Below are 13,418 nucleotides of genomic sequence, written 5' to 3' on the forward strand. Positions count from 1 at the left end.
CAGGAATTAACACTCACCATTTATTTTCTACATTGTTCACAGCAGTTGTACCCATCGCCTCTCCAACCTACCCCTCAGTGCAATAATAAAACAAGTTGAGTATAAAAATAACACTGAGGAACATCAATCAGGTGACCAGGTACAGTTAGTGGATCCAAGGAATGGGACAGTGGTTAAAGCGGTAACACACCTACAACAGTAGCCACCTCACACACTCAAAGACAACATTGTAGATGTAGCGAACATTTTGGGACAACTAGGTTGGAACGGTTTTCACCTTTGATCTGGTGTTTTGGCAAAATGTGCTGAATGAAAGTAAATGTGCAACAATGAGGGAATGGCTATGTTTGCAGTCGTCAGCCCTTGGTGGAATCCAGTCAGGCTGCTGGTGCCTGCATTTTTCAAGTTGCTTCCTGGGGATCATTGCTCTCTGAAAACGGTCGTCACAATTTTCTTGTACGCTATGGCACTGGATGTTTCTGTTCCTTGGGGTTCACACCACCAGACAGACTCCTTTCAGCTTAGCACTGGTCATCTGACTGCTGTACATCACCCATGCATCCTGGCCAGAGTGGTCCAAACTATCTCAGTTGGGACCTCTCAAGGTTTGACAGGAAGAATCCCTTGAGGTTCCAGAACCGCACCATGAAACCGTCACATGGTTCTGGACCTCGAGAAAGTGTAAAACATCCTTCAGCATCTGTCACAATCATTAATAAGTCAACAGTTTACAAAATGGTAGCTGCAACACATCTTTCCTTAGCATATGGGACAAGAAACCACAATTGGTTCTCTTGCGGCCATTTCAAGTTGATACTGAATCTATCAGCACTTAGCTACTTGGAAACATCAGAAAAGACTAGAAAACAGTGCACTGTTTAAAAGAAGAAAGAACACAGCAAAAATATAGTTTAAGCACTGTTTGTACTGATTTCTTCTTTAGATTATAAACAAAACATCATTTGCTATTTTAAATCTATTTAAAAAAAATATACATAAGAAATTATAAAACCTTAACTGCATATGAAAATCTATTAATCCAGACAGAAGTAGAATGGATCTGGACAGAGACATTTAGATCCAGAATGCTCTGATAAAGTGTCTACATTTCACTGTCTATACCATATCAAAGGTATGTCAGACAATGGAGCTGGTGCATTTAGAATTTCAATGCTTAACGTTAATTTCATAATACATTAATATTAATATACATCTCCAACATTCAGTTTTGGTTAATGGTTCACTCTGGAAAATGGTCTAAACACTGACTTGCAGAAATACATCCAGATGCATGCAAGGAGATGAACATTAGCTGCCCCCAACAACTAGTTTGGTCTTGTCAACTATTTGTTATTGCAATACCTTAGAATACATTTGTTTTATGGTCACATGGTCAAAGAGAAGCTGCTACAAAAAATCCTTGATAATTATAGAAAAATAATGTGTTTTGAAGATTAGGCAATCTATTAAACTAAACATACCCACAAACCCAATTTGTTACATGGACCCTAAGTTACAACGAAGAAAAAAAGAGGACCTAATAGCACACAAATACAGTTGGACCTTAGTGAGTCCTTCGTGCACTGTCAGTGTCTCTGAATATAGAGAGACTGTATCCTGGATGTCAGTGTGTAATCCACCACCGTATGCAATTGAGCGACAAAACATCTATGAAGGTCCCAGATTTGAACATGGATTGGTGCTGAATTGACTGATCTTAGTTAAAGCAGTGACGAGAGAGATCAGCCAGGATCCCTGCTCCTGACTTTATCCATCAGCTCCCATGGCTCATGTGCATTTGTGTGCCTTTTAGGCCAGGCTCAGTTGTGATGTCCTTCTCCTTCCTCCAACAGTCATACGTAGTCACTGGGGCAAATTACAAAAGGTCAGTCAGAGAAACAGCCTCCCCTTAACTCAAGGACATAATTGGTTTATCACATTATCACTTGGTTTAAGTTGTATTATCAGAGATTAGGATCAAAATTGGGAATGTTAGTCTGAATGGGTCGTTACTGCATTTATCACTGACAGCTTCCGGGAAGCTTTGAAATCACATCAACAATCTGTCCTATCAACAAAATTCTATCATTATTGTTTTTTAAAAATCTCATATTCTGGAATAAAATATTCTTTTTAAAGAATTTACTAGTCTCTCCTGCTAATCTAGAGCCGGATTTACCAGCATTCATTTGATCTAGCACCACAGTAATCTGTACCTAAAATACAAACACAATTTATACAAATCGCTCAAAAATAGTTGATGCTACTGGAGAATCTAACAGTGCATGTTCCAGGGACTGGAAGCATTGGATTAAAATACTAAAGCTAGAAGAAGAGAAATGTTTAAAAAAAAAACTAAAATCACCCTCTCCATATCCCTCAAAGTACATTGAATAGCCGTTGATGAAAACTAACATTTTGCTGCAAATTGTCACCACTTTGATCCCATGGCGATTGTTTTTAAGTGTAGAGGCATTTTCCCCAAATTCAGACCAACATCCATCTCTTACCCAACATCACTACAGATTGGTTATTGTCACCATGCTGTTTGCGGGATCTTGCTATACACAAACTGGGGTTGCCACCTCGCCTATATTACAATAGTGATTACATTTCAATGGTACATTGGCTGTAAAGCATACTGAGATAACCTGAGTAATGAAAGGTGCTACAAAAATGCAAATATTTCTTCCTTGCTTTCTTTGATGCCGATTTTCTGAAGCCTCTCACTCTCCTTCCACTCAGTACCCAACACTGAGTCCTACCAGACTCGACTAAGCTGCTGTGTTAAATCAAATATACCAGTTTGCCATCTGTCGAGTTTGTTAAGATTGGCTCCTCCTGCCAATCCACACAAATCAGTAGCAGGGAGTGAGGGGGTCAAGTTGTGATGCATTCTTCACAGTTGTTGAAAATGATTTAAAAACCTTAATAATAATGTCAGCCCCTCGATGCTACCCCAAAATAAAGACATGGAAGTCCCATATTAAAAATACAGATTTGGCCGATTAGCAAACAACAGGAAATCAGTAACTCGAACCTCGTGCTAAGATCCTGTTGATGCTGAAGGGCTCCACAGCATGGAAACCTCTGGGCACTGGTGAAAACCCAGGACCCAGGCTGAGGGTGAATGAGTCTGGAAGCCCAGGCACCAGTGCCCTCAAATCACATAGAAAAGTGAAAGTGCTGATAGCCACAGAGCACAATAAGACCCAAAGGAAAGGGGAGTCATTTCTAGCTAACTTAATTCAGAAGGATGGAGGGGTTTAGATTTTATTTTAACTTATAGCTGGGTTTGCTAATTCTGAGGCTCTGTGACTTAAATAAACAACCACTCAGAGAAGGAATGATTAGGAGTTAAAAATCTCATTTCAGCGTATTTCATCCTCCTGAACCTGAAAATTGTTTTATAGATTTGTTGCCATTTTGTTATTAAAATGGGAAGAAGAGCAGACACTGAACAAAACTAGGCCACTAAATATTTAATTCAAATAGAGTCATAGTCATACAGCACAGAAACAGACCCTTCGGTCCAACTTGTCCATGCTGACCAGATGTTCTAAAATAAACTATTCTCACTTGACTGGCCCAGACTATGGAGTGTCAAAAGGCAAACTACTTTGACCACTTCCCCAAACATAATGACCAGTCAGAGTGGGCTTCATAAGGAAAGTGATGGCAACTTGCATGTGGGATAGGAAAGCAATGTTAACAAATGAAGAAGCCTGTCTTATAGCAATGTCAAGGTCACTGCTGGGGAGTCCACTGAACATGGAGTCAGCTGTTGAGGTGTCGATTTGGACCAGATGTTACTGGGGTGGAGGATAGGGTCCATGCCTCTACTGTCAGTAGAAGTATGTGGTGTGTGTTGTGATTGATCAAGGGAATGTAAAGTGATATTCTGCCACGTGGATGCTGCGAAGTACCAACGACGGAATTAGTTCCCAGACAGAATGGAGGGTGAATACTGAGGTTGGCGTCTCCGGAGTTCCTGTTGCAGTTGGTCCTTCAAGGTCGAAACCTGCAGCACATAACAAACGACGACACCGAGTGAAACCACAGGACAGCTCTTTCAAAGACCAACTGGGGACACATTCAGAGTCAAGACATGAGATTTGCAGGGAGATTTGCTGAGATAAAACACAACCAGAGTGCAGTGAGAATGAAGGAAATTTGCTGTAGCCAATAAATATTCCCCCTCCCACAAGACAAGCCATGCTACCTCTTAATTACTAGCCATCTGATAAATCATACACTCCCAACTCTATCCCCTCTCCATCCTGGACGTATTCACACCTCTGTAACGTTTCACAGATCGCCAGATTAGATTAGATTCCCCTACAGTGTGGAAACAGGCCCTTCGGCCCAACAAGTCCACACCAACTCTCCGAAGAATAACCCACCCACAGCCATTTCCCTCTGACAATTTAAGCATGGCCAATTCACCTAACCCCTGCACATCTTTGGACTGTGGGAGGAAATCGGAACACCCGGAGGAAACCCACGCAGACACGGGGAGAATGTGCAAACTCCACACAGACAGTCGCCTGAGGCTGGAATCAATTTGTTTTAGTCTCTATATTTGACTCCTTATCAACTTAGACATCATGAGGCCAAAGCATTATAGATTTTGCCAAAAATAAAGATGCTTGACAAAAAACAGAGATGAAAACTTTTGACAGATCTGTTCTTAAAATTTATGTTGAGGTTTTAAATGATAATTATCTGAGGTACAATTTATCATGATCGTAAAGCAGCTTTATTTAAATACTGTATACGCAACCTACAATATGATCTAAGTAAAAAACTGAAAGGACTGCGGATGCTGGAAAACAGAAACAGAAATTGCTGGAAAATCTCAGCAGGTCTGGCAGCATCTGTGGAGAGAAATCAGAGTTAGGTTTCGGGTCCAGTGTTGTGCTGAGATGGTACACTGTATTGATGTCGTATTCTATCCTGAATTGATAGACGATAGTACACCCTGAGGAAGCACACACTTCTAATAGACACTATCTTCAGGCAATTTGTCAGCAATAGGATAAAATTCTATGAAACAGTTTCCCATTGTTGATAGAAATCAGGCTCATCCCAATGGTATTTATGGAGAAGTACTGACTTACAAAAAAAAGTACAGCCTGATGTATATAACCAGCTGGTTCTAGCCTGGTCTCTGCTCAGTTAGCTATTCAGGAACTATTGAACTAACTGCTCCTGGATTAGCGGTCACCATAAAGTGAGCTTCTCCTAATCTTGATGCAGTTGTTCCTGGTGAGAGAGAGTGTAGGCTATGACCAGGACCAGGTTGGTCTGTGATCTCAGCATAGTAAACAGTCACTATCTAGGTTTATTCATACAGAATGGCAACTTGACACAGGTGCCAGAATGTGCTGCATCTACTGAATCTGACCCTAGTATTGTGGGCGGCACGGTGGCACAGTGGTTAGCACTGCTGCCTCACAGCGCCAGAGACCCGGGTTCAATTCCCGACTCAGGCGACTGACTGTGTGGAGTTTGCACGTTCTCCCCGTGTCTGCGTGGGTTTCCTCCGGGTGCTCCGGTTTCCTCCCACAGTCACAAAGATGTGTGGGTCAGGTGAATTGGCCATGCTAAATTGCCCGTAGTGTTAGGTTAAAAGGGGTAAATATAGGGGTATGGGTGGGTTGCGCTTCGGCGGGTCGGTGTGGACTTGTTGGGCCGAAGGGCCTGTTTCCACACTAAGTAATCTAATCTAATCTAATCTAGTATGATTCACAGTTTTCACAGAGAGGAGGAGAGAAACATGCTTTGGCTACCTGTTCTTCCAGTCCTTTCACGCGCTGCCGATGAGCACGTTCCCGTGCCTCCAGCGTCCTCTCGGTCTGTAACTGAGTCACACGCAGTCGCTCGGTCTCCTTCTGGAGCTCCTGACGGTGGCGGGCAGCAGCTTCAATCAAACTCTGAGAGTGAGACTGCTCCATGTCTGAAAGCTGGGCCTGACAAGGGAACAGCAAATGTCAGGGAAGGCTGGCGAGGAGAACGCAGCCAGGGAGAGGGGGTCAAAAGACGTCCTCTCACTGAAGGGCTCAACCACTGCATGTAAAACGACAAGCTTCAAACAAATCCCAGCTCTGAATCCGACCAGGTGAAAAATACAGGTGATGTTTTACATGGAACTTCTGGTGCTCTACAGCATGACTGGGAGAACATGCAGATCTGTACAACAGTCCATTTTCAGCTCTCGGTAACATGAAAATCACAACGCTGTCATTGCTGCTCTTTGAGCTGCAGAATCAGGAAAAAGCCAAAATTAACAATGGTTCATGACAGACCTCTGGGCTCAGGCTGAGTGAGGAGGATGAGGCTGCTGGCTGTTCCAGGAAGAGCTATATCCTTGAGCTGCAAATTAACTACCACCAGCACAAAACACTGCTCTAAACTTTACCCCCATCACTCTCACCCTACAGAATGGGGAGGGTACAATATTTGTGCATGGAAACGTCAAACATTTACTATAACAGTTTGTGTTATAAATTGCATGGGAGTATTTGATGAGAGTATGGGTAAGGCTGGGTACTAATGGAACTGGGCACTAGCAAGGGTTAGGTTCTAGCAGATTCCAATACGTCTCCACCTGCTGAAGGTGTGACCCTGGGGAGCTGGTTCTGCTGTCATGCCATCAACTAGAACAAGATTTGAAAATGACTTGTCCGAAAGCCAAGCAACGTGACCCTCCACAGAGACCTGAACATTTCCATTTTATTTTCTTTGGATTCTTCCCCACCCAGGTCTCGGTCAGGATTAGCAGGGACCTGGATGTTCCTGATCCTGTTTATTTTGGACTCTCCACCTTGCCTTGTAAAAGGTAAGAAAGATTTCTTACAGAGCTAGCTGTGGAAGAGATGAAAATGATGATGCTGGTTTTTCACTTCACTGAGTCTGTAAGAGAAACTGTGTTGATTCTAGTGCTCTGCCAGTCGAGGTACCCCAGTCTCGAGAAGGTTGCAGTTGGGGTCACACTGATGAGGGATGGAGTTGTTAGCAATGATGTGACCGCAACACCAACCCTACCCCTCTATAAATTGTGCGAGGAGGTCTGCCAAGCCAGAAGGTACCACAAAGGCTTCTCCCAAACCGACCCCATTGAAATAACTAGACACTGAAAGGATTAGGTCATACACAGAGACACAAAAAACCTGATGGTGACAATGAATACCAAATCTGTATATAATGATCTGATTTTACACTGAATGGAGATTAACTGTTTAGAATTGAACACCCAGAAGTTTGGTCTGTCAGTGACTAAACACCCAGATTGTTTATGTTGTGACTTGTGCAAATTTGACAGAATCCACCAACACCTATAAATACATCCCCATGAGCCTGACTTTTGGGCATCAGGATTGAGAAATTCTCCCTTTTTCATTCATTCATGGGATGTGGGCAAGGCCCAGCATTAATTGGTTATTAACTGGCCCTTGGGAAGGTAGTGGTGAGCCACCTTGGCAAACCACTGTAGCCTTTTCGAAGGTACATCACTGTGCTGTTAGGGACAGAATTTAACCATTCTGATCCACTGATGAAGAAGGAAAAGCAACATACTGGGAGGTCAGGGTGACGTATGACTTGGAGGGGAACCTGCGAGAGATGGTGCTTTCAAGGCCTTGTCTTTCTCGGTGTAGGGGTTGCAGGCTTTTGCCATACTTAACGCACTGCTAGCATGACAAGAGCATCAGCACAAAGAGAAGCCATGTTTGAGACATTACCACTGTCAGGACAAGTCTGATTCAAACATGACAGCTGCACTCACCAGGCTGGATAAAATCTTCCTCCTAATATTCTGTAATTCCATCTTCAAGGATCAGCAGAAAGTGGGAAAAGAAAAAACTCACTATCTCACATGTGACATGTTTCTCAATCAGACCCTTGCAGTTCACCACCGACAGAGAAACAGACCTTCCATTCATCAGCCACTCACTTACATATTAAACGCTATAAGAAACTTAAGGAGCCAAGGTACGGCAAAACACCCAAGTCTCACCCATTTCTGAAGATGTTGCATCATAATGTCAAACTCATTTCTCTACCAGAGACATATTCAATCATCTTTTACACCCGATACATTACTCACATCAAAGTCCTTCCTTGGCAATTTATCCTATGGTTGGGAAGCAAGGGAAGGAGGGGTAGTACCTCTCACACAGCGATTTCGTCACACTCTTTGAAGTGATTTGTTCACCATTGGTCTTCCCCTTCACCCGGCTCTCATATCTGGTGCAAAGTCGTCATTGACGTGTGAGAACAGCCACAACCTATAAACTACTTTGACAGGGCAAACCAGGCAAGGGTAACTGCTGGGTCCCCTACTGTCTGCTCAGGATTGATTCCTGCAGACAGGGCAGTTGTGGCCAATCTAAGGTCTAACAACCTGGAAACTGAGTCAGCACCATGCTGCAGAATGGGCAGAACTCGGCAAGACACTGAAGGCATCCTTATCATTCCCTGCGTCAGAGTAATCTCCAGCCGTCTAGACTCATCTTGGCACTGGACCAGGATAGGAGTGGACAAAAGTGTGAGGCTGATGATTTGCAACTCTCCTGCACTATAATCCAAATCACACACAAGTCATCATCTATCATCGATCATCCACATCTTGTGGCAATGGGCGAGTGACATAGCCAGCAGGTATTGATGCACTGGTAGCTGCAGCCTGAACCTACACACAGGCAACTCAGGGTTAATTTTCACCAGAAGGACCTCTGCTGCCTGTGTGTCCGAGTGGCCCTTCTCAGGGCCACACTACAACACCTCCATTGTATGAAGGGGTTCTGTAAGGGTGCCCTAAACATTGTCCGCTTCAGTTCCCTGGCCAGCATAGCATGGTCATAAATCAATCTCAAAAAGGAAGGCAGAGGAGAGACTGCTCACCATTGACACATGGAATTTGCCTGCCCTCATGAGAATGACATAGCCAACCGAGCTGAGAGGAGAATTGCCCTTGTTAGTGAAAATCTGGCTAGGGACAAACAACATCCAGATTGCTGTCCTCAGCAAGGCTGGTCCACCCTGACAGTACAGGTTTGCTCTCACTGAAGATGAGTGCAGAGTGAGAACTCTTACTCACCATTTTCTGCACCTCCACTTAAGTCTAGACCTCATCCCTGTGCTGTGCGGGGCTATCAAATCAGCTGTCTTCACCAAGTACCGTACCCATGAAGATGCCCTCAAACATGATCTTGGGCTCATGTCTCGCTTCATGTAACCCCACTATTCTGTTCTGAATCTGTAAAATTTTCCTTACCATTCTGTTTGACATCATCACCTTGATAACTTGTTATGAGCTCTCTACCTTAATTTGCCTGTACGGTTTTGGATTATGTATTACTTTGGTTAGACCCTCGGCATGAGACTCTTTTACCTATCATGTTATTCCAACCATTTGATTTGTCTCCATCACCATCTTATTGTTCATTTTTGGTAATTATCTCTCTGCCTCAATTAATTGGATTATAGATTATCCCTTCACTTATTATTCAGCTGTTGATACTTTACCCACACTGTCTGATACTTTTGATCACCTGCAAAGACTTGTTATTCAGTGTGTCGGCACTCCATTCACACTGCTGTACATCTCTATGACTCTATTTGTATTATCTTTTGATCTCTCTGCCTATAAATTCTGTGCCTGTGTGCTTCCCTTCACTTCACCTGACGAAGGGGCTGCGCTTCAAAAGCTTGTGATTTCAAATGAACCTGTTGGACTATAACCTGATGTTGTGTGAATTCTGACCATGTCCACCCCAGTCCAACATCGGCACCTCCTCATCATGATCACCACGTAGGCACAAGTAGGGTGTGTGTAACACAGCCTTTGGCTGGGAAAGCTTCTAGCAGGATTTTATTTCTAAAATCTAGACAAGATTGTGAAAACTCAATATGCACTTAAAACATCTGTCATCTTTTGCACCAGATTGGCTGATTTGTGTAAACTGTGTGGAGGGGAGAAGCTCCACCTAGTGAAAGATCCAGGGCATGGGTCTTTATCTGGGAGAGAGAAAGGAGAGAAACAGCCTCATGATTCCAGAGCCAGGAACTGATTACTGTAATACAGAGTCAATGACACAATATAATTTGAAAGCAGCCCTCACGGTCCAGTTAACAGTCAATAAAAAGACTGGACTGCAATAGAAGTTGAACGATCAGAAATATATATGGAGTCTGCTAGACATTGAGATATTGAGATGCAGGACCAGCAACAACCCCACAGACAAAAGCAGACAGCTACCATAACAAAAGCACAGGCACCTCATTCTGAGAATAGTCTGGCTCAGTGGAAGAATCCATTTAAATTAACTGTGATTCAGTCATTGCTCACTTTGTACAGGAGGCTTCAGCTTGTTGAATTTCAAAGCTGCACATTGTCATTAATTACATAATTTATGGGCCTTGTGGATTGAGGTTAGAGCTAATATTGTAGTTGAACCCAGTCATAATAGCACTGACTGACTTCTTCCCACATCTGGATGAAATAACACTGGTACCTCACTTCCCCACTTGGCAAATAACCAGTCTCACTCTCCAGAGATTCCCGACTCCAGACACAACTTCCTTAGAGGCTCAAGTGCATGAACATTCACCTCTGTAGCACTCATGGAAATATATAACAATCTCCTTATTCTTTCACACACTCAGCCTAAGAAACATTCACTTCAACACACTCAATAGCTTCACTCTGCCAGCTCCAACAGGTTTCATTTAAGTGCACAAATTCCAAGCTGATGACCAGTTAAGTTCATCCCCGATTCATTATTAACTTCAAGCTCCACATCAGGATTGTTTACTAGGATAAACGATGAAGGTAATCCCATGGGCCTGGGGTGTGGGAGGTGCAGATCAGCCGGGCTTCCTCTATCTATCCATAATTCAATGGCTGCCGCTGGAAAACGTGCGAGTGCCTGGTTAGGATAGGATTGGTTTAGCCATGATGCCAGCACTCTCAGTCTGGGTGTGGCATGAAGGATGGACATGGTGGTGGAGGGGACAGGAGGGTGGAAGAGTTTGCCAATAGCAACCGGCTCACTTGTAACAAAAATGGCACAGCGTCTTCCAGAAAAGACGGATAAAGAAATGAGGCCAAGGTTAGAGAAACATCAGTAAAAAATAATATAGGTTGACAGTGACAAATGTGGAGTTAAAATCAGTTACACTGACAAGATTAAATGTGCCATTTCTTTCTGGGGCCATTCTCTTGGGCATCAATTGTTCAATGACAGAGTATAACAGAACATGACAACTAGCATACTCCCAATTAAAGGTGCACTTCAAATTCACATCTGGGTCATGGATGCATTGTCTTGCACCGTTGAACCTGTGTTTGGCCATGTTCATGGTCTATGTCCATGTGACAATTCACTCCCTTCCACACACTTGGCCACTCTGCAATGATTCCTACCTGCAGTTGCTGGGTCTGTCTCTGAGCTTCCACCAGCTCCTGTTCCACAGTCGTCAGTGAACGATCCAGGCGCCCCTTCTCTGCAGATATGCGCAGCGTATCCTCCTCGGTCCGCAGTCTCTCACGCTCCACCTACAACCAGTGGGAGGAGATGGTATAGTATCTGTCTCATGTAAAAGGTTGAAAAACAGCTGGCAGAAAGAAAAACAGGCAACAAGAGGAAACGAGGGGGTACAGGTGACCTGGATCAGTTAGACTCGAAATGTCAGCTCTTTTCTCTCCTTACAGATGCTGCCAGACCTGCTGAGATTTTCCAGCATTTTTTCTTTTGGACATGATTATACACTAGGGGCATAGGTTCAAATCCCACCATGGCACCTGTTGCAGTTTAAATTCAATTAGTAAAATTGGAAATTGAAAGCCGCACTCAGAAATGGTGATTATATTGTGGGGCGGCACGGTGGCTCAGTGGTTAGCGCTGCTGCCTCACAGCACCAGGGTCCCAGGTTCGATTCCAGCCTCGGGTGACTGTCTGTGTGGAGTTTGCACATTCTCCGTGTGTCAGGGTGGGCTTGCTCTGGGTGCTCCAGTTTCCTCCCACAGTCCAAAGATGTGCCCGTCAAATTGCCCGTAGTGTTAGGTGCATTAGTCAGAGGGAAATGGGTCTGGGTGGGTTCCTCTTCGGAGAGTCGGTGTGGACTGGTTGGGCTGAAGGGCCCATTTCCACACTGTAGGGAATCTAATCGAATCATACTTCACCCAGCAGCTTGCAATGATGCAGGACTGCATTCCCTGGAAGGCAGATTTGAATAGTAAGCAACATTCAAAAGATAATTGGAGAAATGCTAGCAACGGAAAAGAATTGCAGGGAAACAATGGGGAGCGAGATCAGTGGGTAGCAGTACAGGCACGTGAGAAACACATTGCTGTGGACAAACCCTCACACGTACAGCCGAGTAGGTCAGTCTTATCATTTGCAGTCTCTCCACAGAACCTACTTAAAGCTGTCCAAAAGCTTGAAGATAAAAAGCCATCTCGTATAGTGCCTACTCATATCAACAGAATGCATATTATACAATTAATTACTTTATTCCATTGACTGTTATGTAGGGAAAAGGGCAGCCCGCAATTTCTCAACAACCGAGGACATGAAGAATGAGCAGAATATCTGTTCTGATGTATGCTGAGTGAGGAGTGCTCTCCAGTCCACTGGATAGGGGCCCTAACACATCCAGATTAAGGAGGAAGTGTTAGCGCCTTGCTTCAATGTTTGATCTGTGAGGATAGTACTGTTAAGAATGCAGCACCCATTCAATTCCTAGATCTCAAGATGCAAAATTGCAAAATGGAGTCTAACACTGAACCACAGAAGGAGCTATCAGGTTGGAAGACCAACAGCTTGGTCAATGAGGAAGGTTTTAGGAAGTGACTTAAAGGAGGAGAGCAAGACAGAGAAGCAGAGAGGTTTAGGGAGGGAATTCCAGAGTTTGGGCCTCAAGTGGCAGAAGATGCCACCACCAATATTAGAGCAACAATGGTTGGGAATGCACAAGAGGCCAGATGTAGAGCAACACAGATGTCACAGAGGGACTGGAGGAGATTACAGAGATAGGGAAGAAAAGAATGGAAAACACAACAAGAACTTTAAAATTAAGACATTGCTGATGGGAAGTCAGTGTAGTGCTACAATTTCAGCTGATGGTAATACAGGACAAGTCAGATCTCAGGCCTGGCTTGACAGAACACAAGTTTTATTTTTTGCTCAAAGTTAAAAATCACACAACACCAGGTTACAGTCCAACACGTTTAATTGGAAGCACACTAGATTTGTTTGTCACAACCACCTAATAAAGGAGTGGCGCTCCAAAAGCTAGTGTGCTTCCAATTAAATGTATTGGACTATAACCTGGTGATGTGTGATTTTTAACTTTGTACACCCCACTCCAAGACCGGCATCTCCAAATCATGACATTTATTTTTTGCAGTTTGG

General features: G+C 43.7%; 1 protein-coding gene across 4 annotated transcripts in view; it reads right to left on the minus strand.

Moving 5' to 3' along the window:
* Positions 1-13,418, minus strand: part of LOC122540258 (rootletin-like) — a 100,302-nt gene continuing 86,884 nt past the window's right edge. For 3 of the 4 annotated variants that reach the window (XM_043675708.1, XM_043675707.1, XM_043675705.1), the window contains 4 exons: positions 11,429-11,560; positions 7,787-7,828; positions 5,793-5,972; positions 1-4,021 (listed from right to left, as the gene is read on the minus strand). In XM_043675708.1, coding sequence (XP_043531643.1) covers positions 3,938-4,021; positions 5,793-5,972; positions 7,787-7,828; positions 11,429-11,560 — 438 coding nt within the window. In that variant the 3' untranslated portion in view covers positions 1-3,937. The remainder of the gene's footprint in view (positions 4,022-5,792; positions 5,973-7,786; positions 7,829-11,428; positions 11,561-13,418) is intronic. The other variant, XM_043675706.1, reaches the window with a different exon arrangement.

The sequence above is a fragment of the Chiloscyllium plagiosum genome, chromosome 34 (assembly GCF_004010195.1).
Source record: "Chiloscyllium plagiosum isolate BGI_BamShark_2017 chromosome 34, ASM401019v2, whole genome shotgun sequence".
Lineage (NCBI taxonomy): Eukaryota > Metazoa > Chordata > Chondrichthyes > Orectolobiformes > Hemiscylliidae > Chiloscyllium > Chiloscyllium plagiosum.